The 19,564-nt window shown below is 38.5% G+C and overlaps 2 protein-coding genes across 5 annotated transcripts in view; both read right to left on the reverse strand.

Annotated features, from left to right (window-relative positions):
- The window catches only part of LOC121904038 (rho guanine nucleotide exchange factor 28-like), a 40,954-nt gene extending 30,280 nt beyond the window's left edge, over positions 1-10,674 (reverse strand). For 2 of the 4 annotated variants that reach the window (XM_042421535.1, XM_042421532.1), the window contains exons 1-6: positions 10,352-10,674; positions 8,679-8,722; positions 4,659-4,800; positions 3,580-3,689; positions 3,028-3,214; positions 248-431 (exon numbers count right to left, since the gene is read on the reverse strand). In XM_042421535.1, coding sequence (XP_042277469.1) covers positions 248-431; positions 3,028-3,214; positions 3,580-3,689; positions 4,659-4,800; positions 8,679-8,711 — 656 coding nt within the window. In that variant the 5' untranslated portion in view covers positions 8,712-8,722; positions 10,352-10,674. Of the gene's footprint in view, positions 1-247; positions 432-3,027; positions 3,215-3,579; positions 3,690-4,658; positions 4,801-8,678; positions 8,723-8,826; positions 8,911-10,351 lie in introns of all 4 variants that reach the window. The other 2 variants (XM_042421534.1, XM_042421533.1) reach the window with 2 other exon arrangements.
- Positions 10,675-10,756: 82 nt separating this feature from the next.
- Positions 10,757-18,347, reverse strand: utp15 (UTP15 small subunit processome component). Its single transcript, XM_042421538.1, has 12 exons — positions 18,168-18,347; positions 15,885-16,014; positions 15,691-15,783; positions 15,361-15,545; positions 14,437-14,615; positions 14,063-14,188; positions 13,657-13,792; positions 13,436-13,520; positions 12,651-12,806; positions 12,376-12,477; positions 11,966-12,099; positions 10,757-11,535 (listed from the first exon to the last, which is right to left on the reverse strand). The coding sequence occupies exons 2-12, from the start codon at positions 15,972-15,974 to the stop codon at positions 11,235-11,237; spliced, it is 1,587 nt and encodes a 528-aa protein (XP_042277472.1). The 5' UTR covers positions 15,975-16,014; positions 18,168-18,347; the 3' UTR covers positions 10,757-11,234.
- Between the last annotated feature and the right edge of the window lie 1,217 nt (positions 18,348-19,564).

Consider the following 19,564-nt stretch of genomic DNA (forward strand, 5'->3'; position numbering starts at 1 on the left):
GCATTTTATGTGTTCATAAAATGTACTTCAACCACTATATTTACAGTATTTAGCAATTTAAAGAATGCAAATTATCTGGGGTAATAGCTAGCGTAAAACTGGGTCGATTCTCTATTCAATGGATAGATTTCCCTTTCTATTATGTGTGGGAAAGCTCTGTATTGAAGGCTTAATGTTACAGCACAACAGGGATTCATTTGTCAGTGTCTCTCTCCCCGAAGTGCCCTGCTGGAGCTTATAAGCTTACTGTGTGAGCAGCTCCAGGAGCTCTGTGTTGCCCGCTGCCTGTGCCAGCTGCAGCGGTGTGACTCCTTCTTCATTTGGAAGACTGACAGCCATGAGACCCCCCGGCTGGCAAAGCAGCAGCTCCGCCAGCCTAAACAGACCCCATCGCACAGCCAGGTGGAGGGGAGACTCTCTGGGACTGTGTTCTGCATACGGCAAGAAGATAATATAATAATATCAAATATAGAACTCTGCACAGAAAATAAGCCAGTGGCGGAATGTGAGAAAAATAAGGAGGAAACTATAATGTCAAGAATCTCTTCTTGATAATAACCACCTCCTGATGATAATTAACCTAAATGTCAAACATTGATTTCTTCTCTTGCATAGCACTGGATCCTTCTGCTCCACTGACCCACTTTAAGACAATAAAAGCTTTTCAACAAAGTGGTGACAGCTTCTTATTTCTGTGTCTGCCACTCAATGCGGACCAACAAGATCTGTATCCAGGTAGCTGGCTTACAATAAATCAGCTACAGTCGAGCAACTGGTATGCTTAGAGATTTTTAAAAGGTTTTTATATGATTTATTTTCAAAAATGCAGCATAATCTTAAAAATCTGTGCATATTTCTTCATGCTTAAGTGTTATTCTTTCAAAGAAAAGAAAATCTACATGTTAAAAAAATATAAAAGGTCATTACACTTCAGCCTGGTCAAGGGAAAAATGTTACATTATCATGAAAATAACTGTCAGGGGAATGGACAAAATAACAGAAACACCTTACAAAAAGCCCTGCAGTCAATATCAGTTTGGTGAAACTTTTTTTTTAGTTTGTTTGTTTAGCTTGTTTTTCAAATATCATCATGATTTTTGTGACTTTGCCCCCATAATACTTAAGTGTTTGCCAATTATTCACCAGACAGTGAGTCAAATAAGTCACGAATATAAAGGCAACCACAGAGGTGAGTCTCTTGAATGACAATATCTAGTATGTGCCAGCTTTCATTTAGGCCTGACTGTCAGCATTTTCAGAAAAGGGTTTTCAAGGCAACACAAGGCAACTTACAGATGCTGACTGAATTTACTGCACACAAACTCAAAAAAATGTGGCAAGAGGAAAACAGTCAATAATCATGGAGAAGTGCAGGAAAAATGTACAAAAGAGAAATATTGGTCGTATATAGAGCCATAACACTGACCATTGTTCTATTGTTTAGGAACACCATAAACTACGGCCTCAAAAATGACCACTTAGATTAATCAAATTGAAAAAGAAAAATTACTGCAATAGGTTATTTTACTGCAAGGTGTTTCTGTTATTTATGTCACAGTTTATTAAGAGAAAAGATAGAATTTTATATATTGGCGTTCATGTAGGATCTTTCATATGAATCAAAGGTCATTTTATATGATTATTTAAAGATTATATCAATGTCTCTTTTGCTTGCATATACTGTTGCTGACTGCAGATAATGACTGGAAACATTATATGATAAAAGCATTATTTGGCAACACGGGACACCAGGACATCCAATTTTTTTTTCATTAATGTAATCTGTGCTTCGAAACTGACTTAAGAAATAGTTTTTTTATTTTTTAAATCAGATTATAGTAAACAAGCAGGAACTAGTGAAACCAAAAACAGGTTTACTTTATAGATATAAACGGCTCCACTTCTGTTAAGACCTCTTAAAAATCCAGTTTTTCAGATTTTCCAAGGATATTTTGCAACGAAAAACCCATCAGGATGCAGGCCTTGTTGAGTTATAAAGACAGATTTCACAAGATAATACTTTGCCAGCTGTATGTCAAAATTTTAATACTCAATTCTGCATAGTAGAGCCTAATAATTCCAATTTCCAAAACAGCATAATTACTTTTCGAGAGAATGTGGATTTCTTGAGTTTTTCCAGTGTCTTTAAATTTGCAGAACTATAAACAAATGCTGACCGCAAAAGGAAAGTTGGAGATTGATAATTCAGTCGCATACAGCATTAGCAATAGTGAGTGATGTCATAAGCGGTGTTATCAAATTAACTGCTGACATTTAGAGGGAGACGCTGCAGTGAAACAGACTGCCATAACTATATTAACCCTAAATCTAGTTTGTTATTTATGTAGGTGGCCCTACACAAACACTGAAATCATACAAATAGATGGTGGCATCTAGTAAACATGGTGGCCAGCACACAACCCACATACACACACACACACACATACAAGAACTCAGATTTATTGAGCTCTGCCTAGGGCTACTTCCAGATGGAAAGGCTGTATTAACCACATTACATGCTGCTTAATTAGCCCTGATGAATTCACCAGAAGCACACATGTGACCACGTTCACTTCCGATTTCAGCCCAGTGAGCATGGAAAATGGGAATGATGGTGGAGAAAGTAGAGGAGGCGATGGAGTTGAGCAGAGTTGAAAAGTTCAGCCTCCTTGGATAGCACTGGCTCCAAGTTTCCAACGCTAACGCTGAGAGATGAAAACCTGTCAACAGCTCACTGACAGCCCTCAAGAATTTTTGTTCATGACGTGACACGTAAATAGTCCCTCTTTACTAAATACTTATCTGTCTTTAAACTAGTTTTTCTCAATTCAAACATTCCTTAACCCTCCCGATCTGTTCATTTGCACTGCAAAGTTTAATTCCTTTATTTAATAATGTGTACTGTATTAAACATTTTAGAATTTTAAAATTTTCATGCATATAAAGATAAAAAAAATGAATAGCCTTTTGATCAAAACATCTGGGTAGGAATGCCCATTCAGTGAGACAAAGTAATCCAGATCTCACCGTCTCCAATGTGGCTCCCCAACACATTCCAGTTTTGAGGAATATCCAGGTTGGCCATGGCCAGGGCCACGCGGCGATCCATAGCCCAGCGAGAGCTCTCCTGGCCCAGGCTAAAGAGGCTGCTCAGTTCCTTGTGATCCATCGAGCTCAGACAATTTCCATGGATTACCAGGTGCTCTGCCAGGTCCTGAGAATAAAGCAGTCATGAATAAGATTGAATTTGTAATAAATAGTGTGCAGTTCCAAAAAAAAAAAGGGGGAAAAAACACCAGTATGCAACTAAGGTGAGATGATTTTACTTGTTGTCAATGTAAAACAACATGTATGAAGAAATTTCCTGAATCCCATAACTTGGTTAGAGATTCTCTTTATAATAAAAATACTTTATATTTATTATCATTATTATTATTATAACTAAATATTACCCTTATTGCATCAATTGGATGGACGTTTTTACATAAAGCAAGTATGTAGTAGCAGGTAATTTTTGCCACAGGGTTGCTTGTAGCCTTGTGTGCGATGTGCAGAATTATATTTGTGGGTCTGCCCTACCTGAGCATCATCTTGGACATACTCCAATATAGCTCCACCCACCCAGGTGAGCGGTGTGGTTTCAGAGCACAGGTAGGCCTGGACAGACACCATCTCAGCAAGGTTATGTCCTAAAGAGGGACATAAAACAGCCAAATTACTCCTGACAGATTCTTCCTCTTTATATAAAAGAGATATCATGTAGAGACCCATAATGCCTTATTGTTCTCCCCTAATTCTCTTCCCTAAATCTCTCAAATACTGTATGTGTTTACTCACCGTCTACAACTGCCTTACCATGCAACAATAATGCAACTTTAACAAAAAGAAGAAATGTAGCCTATCTACCTATCTCAAACAGGTTTCCAGTCTATGTACGTTTATTTTCATGCTGTAATCAAATTAATTGAAATTCATGGCTTCCCAAGTGGACGGAAATCAATCTAAGAATATTTGTAGTCTGTGATAAATGGATGAAAGGGACCTAAATTAAAAATACAAAACTACCAATACTGTCCTTCAAAAATTCCTTACACATTTCAGTAAAGTACTTAAGGCCTTGATTGACTGCTAGTGGCCAATATGTTTGCAGGTTTCCTCCAGGTATACCATTATAATAAAGGGGTTTTTCTCTCTCTCAATAGAAGCAGAGACATTTGGTTTCTTGCCTTCTTCATGATTTCACAGTGCGCAGTGCTATTGTAGAGAGAGCACCGGCCAGTGAGACTGCTTGTTGTCTGTGTCAACCTATACAGAGGCTCACTAATGTTGACGTATTGTTTATGGAGCTGTTTCCCTCCTGAGAGGAAGCTGATAAGATTCTGTGCCTTTCCAGACTTCAAGTCACAGTCAATGTGTGTGTGTGTGTGTGTGTGTGTGTGTGTGTGTGTGTGTGTGTGTGTCTGAAGATTCAAACTGTGATATACTGTTCCTGTGTATATCACAGACAGGAATAGAAAACCCCGGATTGTCTGGATGAGAAGTTCAATATTTGACACGGTTTTCCAAAGACGTTCTCTCCTCTTGATGTAAAACATAGCAAAGGACCTGAGGAACAGTGACAGGATCATACATGCAGAAAGACACATACATGAACATACCAGGCACAATAAAGCAGAGCATGATATCACTCTGGGCCCTGGTGACATGGACCAGTGTGGATCCTTCCAGAACAACGTAGACCTCAGCATCCTCCGGCACAGAGTCTAAACCTTCCAACAATGCAAATACCTTTGCCTGGCCCTGAGATAAAGAAAGGTGAGAGAAGGTGAGAGGGGAAAATAAAGAAGACAGATGCTAGAAAGCAAAAAATAATATTTCTATTCCTAAAGATACAGGCTCATTTTAGACTTAAGAGTCAATTCTGATGCAATGTTTTAAATTTCTGTAAAGTACACCAAATCCCCTGACAGCATTCCTCTTGAGGGTACAATAAAACATTACCCCTCAATAAAAATAGGAATGTCTTTTTAGTGTCTACTGCAAAGACCTGCACTGATCCCAACAGGTCAGAACAGTTTAGACGACTGATCTGAGGCAGAAGAAAGTGAAAAAGGGCAAAGCAATACCACTGACATGTAGACAGATTGGAGCCTCAAGAATTGTGCGAGTCAGATGTGGGTGTGACAACCTGTTATACGTCAACCTCACTTGAATGTAAATCCTCACTTAAGAGGCTCATGTTGAGTTGTTCAAAACATGGATCACTGATATTCTCATACAGCTGAGCAACAACATCAAAAATGGTTAAAACACTGTACGCAAAAGTAGGTTTTTCAAAGCTTAAGACAGTTGACTGGACATTACTTTAAATGCAGCTCAGCGTCTGTGTCTCTTAGATTCTATGCACCCAATTGTATTTTGAAAATTCATGAATTGTTCCAAATGAAATTGATTGATTGATTTCTGGGGTGCATTGCAGTAAGTGTTATCTGCTAGTCTTCACAGTTCAATTCATTTTTAAAAGGAAGAGAAACACATGCAGAAGATAAGTTATACTGGGCTCTTACAGGAAACTTGTGGTTAAAAAAAATAAAACTGCTAATGAAGGCAGGAGCACTACTCTTTGTTCATGTTGTCCTGTGTTCACGTCAATAATCATGGTAATGACAGTAATGAAAATGGTTGGCGGTATTGATACCGTCAGAATGTTTCACTGCGGTATATAGCAGAAACAGTATACAGGCATATCTCTAATCCCTGTTAGGATATTATTGAACCTTAAAAGAAAAATCCACCTTAAAATATTTTATACATTATTATGTACATAGAGTATTAATTGGTTTGGTGGCAGTGGAACAGGCTGTAAAACAACATATTATCCCCTTAAAAAAGAGATATGACAAATATGTTAGCAAAAAATTAACTGTTTAAACATCTAGCTGATACGAAGCACTATTGGCATTCATTTGGAGTCATGTTTGTGTCCAACTGACAAATGTTTTTATAGCTTTTCCGCACAAAAACAAACAAACAAACAAAAAAGCATTGGGAAATGAGGTTGATGAGAGTGGTGAGACTCAATCAAAACATTCATGGGCCATAAAAATCCAAACAAGTATCTAAAAGAGGCAAAAAAGCTATTTTAGCTAATTGTCAGGTGATAATTATCTGTGGGTTTGTCCTTATAATTGATGTCTTTCCTACCACACACATTGATTTTAACCATTTTTAATATCAAAATATTGATTAGTAGAGCTTTAAACATTTCTGAGCCAATGTTGTATTCTTACCTTTCTTACTGTTGTGGATGAATGGCTGCAGTGTATAGATTTCCAATACATCATTTGTACAATTTAAATAAAGATTAATGTTTGTTTTTAGTTTCAGTCCTACGGAATAAACAACCATCTACCAGAGCCACTATCTTGCTTTTTAGAACTGCAGTTTCCACCAACATTCAACAGTCGCGGGGGAGAATAAATCTATTGTAGACTATTCCAATTTGTCCACCTACAGTGGCCTCAATAGACCAGACAGCAATGCTGCCACAAGACACACTGTGTGGGTTATTTTGGGAAACATATCAAACGACTAACTGAGGCAGGAGAAAAAAGACAGGTTGAGGGAAAGAAGGTACAACAAGAATGTAAATTATGAGGCTTACCACAGATTTCATGTCTACACAGCTTCTCAGGTGCCAGTGACACTTTTTACCTCTGTACGATAGATCAGATGTTAACCACTAATGTCTCATTGGTTACTAGATAAAATACTGGACACAACAGTGTGGGCTTACGGAGGCAGAACCAGAATGGAAAAGGAGCAGATGCTGTATTAAGTAATGGGATATGTTTAAATGTGTGCCAGTCTGGCAATATGCTACAGTTTGCTCTTCCCTCCACTGGCACAAATAATAAACTCATGTGTGGATTTGTGTGCACACTCGGGGATGTACAATTTTAAAATACCACAAAAGAAGTAATCCTTATGGGCTACACTGTGTCTTTTTAATGGGATTTTTCAGTTTTAAGAGTCACGCTAGGTCCAGATTTGCTCTAGATTGATATATCTCAACAACAACTATTTGAAATGGATTGGGATGAAATTATGTACAGACATTCATGGTCCTCAGGGGATAAATGCTAATGATTTTGGTGATCCCTGACTTTTCCTGTAGTGCTACCATGAGGTTGAAATTTTGTGTTTTTTAGTGAAATGACAACAACTCTTTGATGGATTGTCAGGAAATTTGGTACAGAAATTCATGATGCCCAAAGGATGAATGACTTTGGCCGTTATTTTTTCTTCTAGAGCCACCAGCAGCTGAGGATTTCCATTTGTCAACTGGTTTATGAACAAATACTTTCAAAAACTAATGTCATCAGCTTCTGCTGTACTTCGAGTTTAGTGATATTTAGCAAATGTTAGCATGCCACTATGCTAAACTAAGGTGTTAAAAGTAGAAAATATTATACCTGGTAAATGTCAGTATGTTAGCATTGTCACTGTAAGCATATTAGCATGCTGACATTAGCATTTACCTAAGTACAGCCTCACAGAGTCGCTAGCATGGCTGTAGACTAGTGTGTTAAAACACAGGTCGATTTTCCTCAGTTTTACATGCTGCCTTCTGTTTTTTGTGTTGCACTTGTTTATTCATTAACAAAAAGGCCTCTAAGCAAGTACAGTATCTTGGGAGTATGTATTTCAGATCACATAATGAACAAGACAGGGCATCCTCATTAAGTTGGGTAACCTTTATGTAACCTCTGTGAAACAGGAAAACAGCATTAAAACATGTCAAATTAGAAAGGATTCAGTAACTGAACACAGCATGAGCAATGAATTGCCCCTTTGATCTTCAGCGATTTTCACATTTATATTTGCTTACATTGTAAAGATCCCAAACTGAAACCGATAAAAAAAAATATTTGACCACAGTCCTGCCCTGTTTGACTACAGCCTAACCTCACAGACAACAGATCCATTCAAAGGTTTAACACGAGCAGAGAAATCACAAATCAAACTGCAGCAAACACAAGTTTCATTCCAACTTTGAGTGAGTAAAATACAAATAAAAAACATCACCGTGAATGAATCACAGAGTTACTGATTTGCTAGTTACATAAGCAAATGCCAGGCTGTTATTGTCACTGTTGTACTGATTGATATGGTTTTTTTTTTTTCCTAAGAAACTATGAATCAGTGCTCAAATAAACCAACAGCAAAACCCAGAAATGTCTCATCCAAAGATCAATGAAAGTTCCTGTTTGATCAGAGCAGAAAACATATGTCTCCTGTCATCATGACGCCCTCATCCACCCCATTGCCAAATCTGAGGCCTCATTTACAAAATTGTACATACAGTAACCTCAGTGAACCTGATGAAATTACATGTACTGTATTGAAGCATGAGCAACAAACAGCTGTATCCTTCCAGATATTCAATGTTATTCAATACTATATTTTGGCTTTTAGATGCATTTTCTTTAAACATAGTGGTTTGGTCATGAGGACAACATCTCTGCCACAGACTGTTGGTTTTTTAAATTAGGCTGCTGATCTCTCACTGGATTCCAAACCCAATTTGCAGAGATTTTCCAGAGGGATAACTAATTCTTGAGATTAATTGGAGAGGATGGTCTCAAACTTGACTGCAAACTGGAGCACATACTCACATACAGAGGCACTTTCCTCCTGCTCAGCTCCATCTGCACAGCAACTGCAGACAAAGACGGACATTAAATTGATATTTGAGCGACAAAAATGGAGACAAAAAACAGAGCGCACACACTCAGTGTAGTCATGTGGTCCCTCATTACTTACTTTGGTTATTTTGGTATTTCTGCCTGCTCTGATCCTGAGGAAGATTATCAAACCGTATCTGTGCCAGGCAGAGTCAGAGGTCCTCTGATGAGACAGGATAATCTTTTGATCCCGAGTATGTGAATAATGATTTTAATGATGATTCTTCATACTTTGGTGTAAACTCTGTACCAGAGTGTGTGTGCATGTGTGTGTGCTCTTAAATGGGAAATCTATTGTGTTTCAGTGCTGCAGAGTTCAGATCTGTTCTTTATCAGTGGCCACTTCCTAAACTGGACACAACAGCTCAAGGTCTTAACATAACATTTATTTCAGAGAAAACAAATCAAGGGGCAAGAAACTGTTTCCTCTGAAATCACATTATCTTTTACAGTTACAATCCATTAGCCTACATATTACAGTGAGTAGACAAAGCATGGACTAATGAAACTGACATTGTGTAAGTATTTTAGCTATATAACACAGCAAAACTACTCGCCACTATTGGGATATTGGTACAACTTTCTGAGACACCCTCAATAAAAAGTTTATTCGTTGTAACTAATGGCTTTATCAACAGTTAATAGACTATTTACTAATGCTTCACAGATCAGTTACAAGCCATAAATAAAAACTGGACCATATGACCACTTATCCTCTGAGCTAAAACCTATTACCAACATATTAAGCATTTATTGATGGATTAAAAACATAATACAACTGCATCATTGCCAAATAGAGAGGATAAACAGCGAAAAGGATTTTGTTGATCTATTAAACATTTGTAAATTATTAACCATTGACAAAGCCATTAGTTACAATTTATAAGCCCTTTATAAAGAATGTCTTATTAGAAAGTGGTACCAGGAAATTAATGGCAATATAGGCTAATTATTTGTATTAGTAGTAATACTACTGTTACACCGTATTTGTTGACCCATCAGATTCTGTGACCTGCAGTGTTGGAACAAGTACTCAGATCCTTTAATCTATCAATACCACAATGTAAAAATACTTTATTACAAGTAAAAATCCTGCAGTATAAAAGTATTACCAATTAAATTTACTTAAACTATTTAGGTACTGATTTTGCCTTAAATCTGGTGGTGAGTGATATATTAAAATGCTGCTTATGCATTGACTCATCAGTACTACTGATATATTTTGTTAAATGCATCTAATATATCGGATACTTTTACTTAAGTAAAGGATCTGAGTACTTCTTCCAACACTGCAGGTCACAGAATCTGATGGGTCACCAAATGCAGTGTAACACCTCCACCAAACACAGTCTAGCAAATAATCATATGCCTTTTATTTATATATATATATATATATATAAATGATATAAATAAATGATTCACATTAATTTTACTCATACGTTTCATGTTGACCTATTTAGTCGCGATATAAATGTGTTTCTCCTGACGCTGTAATTTTTTTTTTATTACATTTAATTGGCATGTTATTAACTGTCAATATCAGGAATCAGACAGGCTGAAACAACTCAGTAGCTGTAAAAGGTTGACATTTTTGCTGCACCTACCTTCACAGGAGCTCAAACTCCGACAGAAGAAACCTGACAATGTGCTTCAGTTTAGCAGAAGAAAACATCTAACTAGGATTCATTCCGCTACCCGACAGTTCAAGCGTCGGTGTGAAGGCTTCAAGTAGAAGATTCTGCACTGACACAGCATCCTCCTCTCCGTCACTGTTCATGCTGTCTGTCTTCTTCCGTCTACTCAAATGCAAATTTCTTCCTTCTACGTGAAAGTTTTATTTGTGGTTACAGCGACCTCTAACGGGAGGAGATAAAACAGTGAAGAGCCCATAGAATAAAGTAATAAACCCCACATTTTGAAATCTGTATCACCAGTGGAAATTTACCACACAGTGGGCAGAGCTGTTTTTTTTTTTTTCAAAGTATCTGAGCACACTTATGATGAGCAGGTTTCAATATTACAAAGATTTATTTTTTATCTGCTTATAAAACATTTGTCAATGCCAAATATTATGAAAACAACAAAGCAGACATTCAGTAGATCCATTCAAACGCACAAGCTCACTCACACACACACACACACGCACGCACCACATTTACAGTTGAAAGTAATTACAAGACTTCCAATAAAAAAACAACACCTTGCTTTACATCCACACATTCAGAGAATCTTCATACATAAATGCATGTTCTGTTGCCTGTTCTGTTTTCTGTCATGTCAAAGAGTTAAAACACCAGTGAGACCAACGGGTTTGTCACTTTGTCTCTTAAAACCTGTACCAAAATGTTTGTGTTTGGTGAATCTATGACATGTAGCCTGTCATGTAAGGAAAGTTTTGTTGCTGATGTTTCATTAAGAGGTTTCAGAGTTGTAAAGGCCCTCTAACCCGGAGTAAAGCACTCCCCCCCTCCCCTCTCTCTATAGGCCTCAGGAGGCCTGGAGCTGTGGTCTTGAGGTGCTTTCTACGCCTTCAGCCTGGCCATTAGGTCTGCTAATGCCAGAGCATGGCACCTCCTTCCTCGGGAGGGAGGAGGCAAACATTGTGTCCAACATGCCCAGCACCTCCAGGAGGTCCTGCTGGTAGTCAATCTCTCTCTCCAGCAGCTCCTGAAGACGCAACAGCTGACGGTCCACGACTGCTGACTGGCCGATTACTGAATGATAGATGTCCAGGATCATTTCAGCTGCAGTTACGAGGACAGGAGCAAACCTGGGGTCGACCAAGTTCCTGGAGAAGAAAAGGAAAAACGTTTAAGTATGATAAGTAAAATAAGAAATCATGTCAACACCTAGTAAAGTCAGAATGCGGGGTAATAAAGTTTTATTTGAATCTTATGCTGCCTTCATGTGCTTCTCGGATGGTCCCATTTCCCCGAGTTGGGAAGTTTGGTATGTTTATGAGCTTTTAAGTTGTAATGTGGAAACAACATGGACGCTATAAAGAAGATGTGTTGTCCCAGACGTGCTGCTGCACCAGTACATTCCCTAAAACCACTAAAATATTACTTTACCTGACTTGTTATCAGGGTTAATGCTAATAAATAAGTTTTCTAACTAATCAGGTCACTGTTCCAAATTGAGAGGGCGTTGACATGGATTTTCCCAGTTGGCAACTCATTTTTCCTGATTATTCCAACACCACATGAATGCCACATTACCCTATGAGGAAGCTGAGCAACTGAGAGAGTCCCTTTTCATCTCTTCCTGCCAGAGCGTTCTTCAGTGTTCCTCTTCGATCCAGCTCCTTCATGACAGCGACTGTGATCTCTGGCTTTTTCAGTCTTGTCCATGTCTATAAATGAAAAAGAGATTTATGTTTACATGAACAAGAAAGGTAAAAAAAAAACATAACACCACCAAATAAATGTTTGTTCATGGAAGAGAGAAGCTGTTCATTTTCCATTATACAAATAGCCTTTTGTCATAGTTATTTTTTACTACTCAGCAACAGGAAAGCTTTTATTCTGAGAATTAAAAAGAACATCTACAAAACTAAAATAAACCTCATGAAAATTATAGTGATTTAACTTCTTTTTTTTTTAATATTATGAATATATGAACTGTGTACCTCCAGAGCTGTATCCAAAGCCTTGGATACATTGAATTTCTTGAGCTGCTTGTCATATTTAGCCAAATGTTGTTTCACCGGCTTGCTGACAAGATAATCATCCTGGAAAAAGAAGAAGAACCAAGGAATCAATTCACAATGAAAAGAGTGAAACAATAGGTCAAAAAGGTCAAAAAAGCTTTACATAATAACCATGTTAACAAACAGAAAACATCACATCTCAGACAGTCGACCACAGCTGCTGCATGCTACCAAATGGAAACCCGGTTCCTTACCTGTTTAGGGACGTAGTTCTTCCCTTTCACAAAAACGCGATATGAGGGTCGCCGCCTTTGTTGGCCGGAGACTTCCTTTGACTCTTCAGGGCTTTTCCTGTGTTTGATACTCAGAATACTGTTGGTCATACCCACAACGATGGACTCATCATCCGGCTGAGAAGACAGACAGACACATTTTGTTTTACTGTCAAGAATCCAACTTTCTTTCTTCACACATCTCTCTCTGAAGTGCAGTAAGCAGGCCCGACAATAAATCTACCTAATGCTGCTCTAAAATGTCACAATATATATTATAATGTTGCAATATAATAAATCAAGGATGAGAATTAGTAATTTGTCTCAAAACACACATGGCTATAGCTGGGCCTGGGACAGCACTTCCTATTAGGATTGTGCATGTTTCTAACAAATCAAAGACTGAGGTGGGGAAAAGGGAAAATCCAGAAGCACTGCCTTGTCAGTTCACTTTCTGAGGTTCAGCATCGTGCCCTTGAAACCCTACACCCTCATGCCAACAACAGGAGGAGATGATGTACTCATCTCCTTTTGATTTAAATCTCTGGCAGTACTGCATATTTCTGTTGGCTGCTGCAATCACTTTGCAGTCACTGCCGTAGTGTTTTTGGAAGCTTATAGACCAGAACTACTCATACTTTAATTAACCAGCAGGTAATTTAACATTTTGCTTCAGGTATCTAGATTCCCCTTCGTCCTTTTAGGCCTTCAAACATTTATCACAAATAATAATTTAATACGATGAGAGGTTGCATTAAATTTCTTACAGCCAAAGCCAGACTGAGAATCGAGGCAGCGTAGTCAAAGTTGTGGACCACTTTATAGTTGGTTGTGTTGTACACCTTCACATGCCTGAAAAGACAAACAAGTTCCACATTAGATCAAACTATGCTAAAAATTCTTATGATATACAGACATAAGTGTCACAGAGATTGTTTTTTCCTGTCATTTTAAAACATGCATTGTGTTCGTTAGCCTGTCCACGTACCTGTCCAAAGAAGCTGACAGCAGCCTCTGTCCGTTGCTGCTGAGACACAAAGAGGTGACGGTTTTGTGATGGTTTTTCAGTGACACCAGAGGCTGACCTCCTTTTAGCACATCCCACACTTTGACATATCGTCCACCTAAAGAGAGTGATGAAGAGAATTGTGATTAATAATTTTCTAATGTCCTGGATAAACATCAGTAAATATAATGAAATATTTGTGTAATAAACATACAATGGACTCAATTTGCTGTGTCTCCCCATATTTGCCCTGACCCAGCCCACCCAACATTTACTCATATTAATCTTTTACCCGACAACGATATAAAATTTGTATGTTTGCTCTGACAGAAAGTTGACATATGCTCTGGGTGTGCTGACTGAACACGATGATTATACTGCGCTCTACCTGCAGAGACGAGGAGTCCTTCAGAGGGATAGAGAAGCAGACTCTCCACTGGCTGGCCGTGGTCCATGGTCATCACACTCTTATCGACTCTGGCATCAAACACTTTCACTGTGTGGTCATATGATCCTGGGAGAAAAACATCAATCATAAGTCACACAAAAACAGTCTTCATACTGTTATCTGCAGATGCGCTCTATCAAACAACTCAAAAAGTATCGATGAGAGCTTGTTTTTATTTTAAAAACTAGAATGCAGTTCTTTACTTTAAGCACAAATTAGATAAACGGAAGGAAATTGTATAGCATACTATGTAGAAAGTAAGGTACTACCACCCCATTTTTGATGCCATTTAAAGAATTTAGCTTCCATCTCACCAGTAATGAAGAGATCTCTGTTGAGTTTGCTTGTGACACCGCAGCGAATGTAATCTGTGTGTTCTTGGTAGGTGTTGAGCTCGGTGGAATTTGGGATGTCCCAAAGTCGACAGGTGTAGTCGTCTGACCCTGTGAGGATCTGGTAACGGTCCGAGGTGAAGTCTGTCACATGCACAGCTCTGAGCAGAAGTAAAATATCAGTCAGTTCACTTTAATGACCAGGTGTTTCTGAGTTAGTAAGATAGGTTTACATGTTGTCAGAGGTCTTGAGATCAACATTAAATTCAGTCGATGGATCACTCAAGAAATCATCATTCAACTTGTTGTATCTTTCCTTCAATACACAACATAAAAAAATGTCACTCTAGTAGACCCGTTCAGCCAGGCACAAGCCTACTGCTTCCCTGAACAGGACAACAGCTTAGAAAGGTGGATAAATGGTCCGATATGGATTTTGCTTCTGATACAATATCATAAAAACAATATACCACATGTTGATACAAACCTATAAAGCATGTAGTCTTTTTAAACTGTCAGGGACTGCTTCTACTATGTGACTGAACAAGTGGAAACGCAACTTGTATTATGCAGTAAGAACTAGGCTGTTAAAATAAAAAGGATTATTGATCTGCCTTGATTCCTTGAGGCATTCTGTATTCCTTCAAATACAGTATTTTTAAAGATTTAAAAAAATGAAAAAGACTCATAGTTAAAAAATACAGACAGAGCAGGAAGAAAAATCCTTTACTAATGTGAGAAATGAAAACTTTGACTTGGAGGAGTAGACAGAAGATACTTCGTCCCTCTGCCAGCACCTCATAATGTCATAGGATGTTAAAATTCAGCCTATTTTGTAACATACAGTCTTCAGGCTAAGACAGCACAACTAAAACACTATTAGAAAGTGACATGTGGGAAACATACTTTGTGTGTCCTTTGAACATCCTGAGCGCCACCTTGCCGCTGACATCGAACAGCCGTACCACCGCGTCCTCACATCCCGCCACAAGCAACTGACCGTCTGAACGGAACCTGCCACAGTATGCTGTGTCCTTAAACCGTGTAAATGTCTTCACTGGCTCCTGGGAGAATGGCCCATAAATGTGGATCTGAAGAGAAACCAGAAGGAGAAGAAATCTCAAACAAATGTTGCATATTCAGAAATCTAGTACCCATCCATGACTCCCTGGAACCCAGATTTGTTTAATAAGTGAATAAAACTAAGCATAATTCACACGAGAAAAGCCAACGTACTCTTGTAAACGCCGTCACAGCAAAGTTATGTGGAGCCACTGGGGAGAAGTCTATGTTTGTGATTGCTCCAAATTCTTTTATCTGGACTGGAGCCTGAAAGAGGAAAGACACCAGAGTTGTCATAATTAAGAAACATATTTAAACCATAAGTTATTTGCATCTAGCAGTTAGCAGACGGTGCAGAGGAGACTCACCTTGTAGTTTTTCCAGTACAGTGTGTCTTGTGTGACTTTCTCTCCAAGTTTAGGATAAACCTGAATTTTTGTGGGTTTGAATGAGGCCATTTCTGTGCGATGTTGGTTGTTCTGTCACAAAATACTCTGTCTGGTGAAGAGAAAAAAAAAAACACATGGAACAGGACAAAAACATGAATAACATCAAATACACTGGACTTGTGCAATATCGCCGTACTGCATCAATCACTTTCACAACAGTAAACTTTCTCGCTGCAAACTCATTGCACTACCTCATGTTTACCTTTGCTGCTATTTTAAGGCTTTTATACTTTTGTTTACTTGTGTGTATTTATATAATTCATTACTTTATGTTTCTGAAACTTTAATATATTTACTAAATATATTTTTAGTCGTTTCATATTTTTAGTTGTTAAGTTTGTTTAAATCCTTTATTCTCCAAGTGCACTGTTTCAGTGAAACAGAATTTCATTTCAATGTATGTGAGTACTAAAAAAATGACAATAAAGAAATCTTGAATCTTGGTCTACTAACCCTCACATACAATAGTGAGGGCATAAATTGGTTTGAATATTACACTCAGCATGAACATAATACAGCTGGAATAAATCTATAGAGATATACTCACCGGCCACTTTATTAGGTACACCTGTTCAACTGCTCATTAACGCAAATATCTAATCAGCCAATCGCATGGCAGTAACTCAGTGCATTTAACTTGTGCATTTAGGCATGTAAACAAAGTCAAGACAACCTGCTGAGGGTCAAACCAAGCATCAGAATGGGGAAGAAAGGTGATTTAAGTGACTTTGAATGTGGTTGTTTAGTTGTTGATGCCAGACGGGCTGGTTTGAGTGTTTCAGAAAATGCTGATCTACTGGGATTTTTTACGCACAACCATCTCTAGGGTTTACAGAGAATGGTCCAAAAGAGAGAAAATGTCCATTGAGTGGCAGTTCTCTGGGCGAAAACTTGTTGATGACAGAGGTCAGAGGAGAATGGTCAGACTGGTTAGAGCTGATAGAGAGGCAACACCACTCGTTACAACCAAGCTGTGTAGAAAAGCATCTTTGAACGCATTACATGTTGAACCTTGAAGCAGATGGGCTACAGCAGCAGAAGACCACACTGGGTGCCACTTCTGTCAGCTAAGAACATGAAACTGAGGCTACAATTGGCACAGGATCATCAAAATTGGACAATAGAAGAGTGGAGAAACATTGCCTGGTCTGATGAGTCTTGATTTCTTGGCACACGTTGGACCCCTCAGTACCATTTGAGCATCATTTAATTAACACAGCCTATCTGAGTATTGTTGCTGACTATATCCATCCCTTTATGACAGAGTCACAGTGAACCCATCTTCCAATGGTTACTTCTAGCAGGATAATGCACCATGTCACAAATCTCAATCATCTCAAACTGGTTTCTTGAACATGACAACGAGTTCACTGAACTCAAATGGCCTCAACAGTCACCAGATCTCAATCCAATAGAGCAGCTTTGGGATGTGGTGGAATGGAGGATTCGAATCATGGATGTCCAGCTGACAAATCTACAGCAACTACGTGATGCATGTCAATATGGACCAAAATCCCTGAGGAATGTTTCCAGCACCTTGTTGAATCTACGCCACGAATAATTAAGGCATTTGTGAAGGCAAAAGGGGGTTCAACCCGGTGAAACACCGTATTTGGTGACCCATCGGATTCTGTGACCTGCAGTGTTGGTTAGGTTTAGGCATAAGGAGTGAGATGGTTAGGGTAAGAATATCAGGGCAGGTCACAGAATCTGATGGGTCACCAAATACGGTGTAACACCGGGTGCACATGTTTTTAATGACAGGAATAAGCAGATTTTTACAACCTGTAAGATATCTAAGGGTAAACTGGATGGTAAGGGGTTTAAAGCTTAGCCAATGTTGCCTTGATCCACATGAACAAACCTGGCAATAAGAAGGTTTCAACAACATGGACTTTCATGGCGACAGATTTCACATTCGGACTTTTAACTAAACAGCATCACAACCAAGCAAACGCTACAATCCGTGAGAGTTTAAATTTCGTCACTGGAATTAATGATTGTGCATAAATAACAACAAAATTTACATTTTCACAGCCAAAAAAACTTTATATCTAAAATTAAAGGTAACGTTACAGACCTGAAAACAAACCAAGCTTATAGGACAGATAGCTGAGCCAACGTGCTCAGTGCAGCAGAGGTAAGTTAGCACACTTTAGCCGGCTAGCATGCGCTACTAAATCACCGTTTAATGATTCTCACCTTTGAACGAAAAAGGTCCAGGAGTGCGAACGTACTCTTTTAAATACGGTGTGTTGAAATAAGATGATACTAATATCGATTGTTCAGGTAAACCAAAAGTTGGCCATTTTAACGAGTTATCACGTTGCCTCTCGTTGCACAGGAGGCCGCCATGACTACAAACCTGACTACTTCCGTTTTGAATAGCCTAACTTTATTGTTCACTGAAATGGTGCATATTTTATGCATTGATTTTCTTTTTTTTCTTTTTAATCTTTAGACTACTACTCTTTTGACTATTAAACTATTAATCTCCTATGTTTATTTATGAATTAAATAGTGGTTCATTAATATTTTAAGAAGTTCCAAAAATAAAGATACTACAGTAAAAAGAGTAATTGGTTTCTGAGCTCAGTACTTACAATAAGCCTTCAAAAGCTTGACATGACAGACTTAAAAATTGCACTGAGCACTGAAAATAAATAAATAAATAAATAAATTACATTATACATATATACACGTGTTTACATCACGAATTCAAATTTTCTAAATCCCCACCTAGTTTGGTGACTTTCCTCGCAGAAATTAAGTCTCTAAAGAACCACAAAAGTGCCTTACTACTGTCTCGATTCATTTACTTACTTACGTACTTATTTATTTACTTCAGTTCTATTATTTATTTATTATGATTATTATTTTATTATTATTATTTTTTTAATATATGATTCTATTCCTTTGTCTTTTATGTTCAGAATCAGAATTAGAGCCAGTTTATTGCCAAGTAGTTTTGCACATACAAGGAAATACCCTGGTGTTGTGGTGCATAACAATATCTCCCTCTCACCCCCCTCCCATGGGGGGACATGCTTGGGTCCTCTACCCTGGGAGGCCTGGGAGTTTGAGGGTTCTGCGTAGTATCTTAGGTGTTCCCAGAACTGCGCTCTTCTGGACAGAGACCTCAGATGTTGTACCTGGAATCTGCTGGAGCCACTCTCCCAGTTTGTGGGTCACAGCCCCCAGTGCTCCAATTACCACTAGCACCACTGTTGCCTTTACTCCCCACATCTTTTCTAGCTCCTCTTTCAGCCCTTGGTATTTTTCGATTTTCTCGTGTTCCTTCTTCTTGATGTTTCTGTCCCTTGAGATTGTTACGTCTATCACTACTGCCTTGTTCTGTCGTTTGTCGATCAACACGATGTCCGGTTGGTTAGCCGTCACCAGTTCGTCAGTCTGGATCTGGAAATCCCACAAGATCTTGGCTTGGTCATTCTCAACCACCTTAGGAGGTGTCTTCCATTGTGACCTTGGGACCTCCAACCCATACTCGGTGCAGATGTTCCTGTACACTATGCCAGCCACTTGGTTATGGCGTTCCATGTACGCTGTTCCTGCCTGCATCTTACACCCTGCTATTATGT

The sequence above is a fragment of the Thunnus maccoyii genome, chromosome 9 (genome assembly GCF_910596095.1).
Source record: "Thunnus maccoyii chromosome 9, fThuMac1.1, whole genome shotgun sequence".
In the NCBI taxonomy this organism is placed as follows: domain Eukaryota; kingdom Metazoa; phylum Chordata; class Actinopteri; order Scombriformes; family Scombridae; genus Thunnus; species Thunnus maccoyii.

What these genes read in the sequence shown, in the direction of transcription:
- utp15 (XM_042421538.1), bottom strand. Translation starts at nt 15,974, where the DNA reads ATGGCCTCATTCAAACCCACAAAAATTCAGGTTTATCCTAAACTTGGA. An exon ending in TTCTCAGTCTGGCTTTGGCT is followed by an intron (nt 12,807 to 13,435) that starts GTAAGAAATTTA and finishes CTGTCTTCTCAG; the next exon opens with CCGGATGATGAGTCCATCGT. An exon ending in AGAACTACGTCCCTAAACAG is followed by an intron (nt 12,478 to 12,650) that starts GTAAGGAACCGG and finishes TTCTTTTTCCAG; the next exon opens with GATGATTATCTTGTCAGCAA.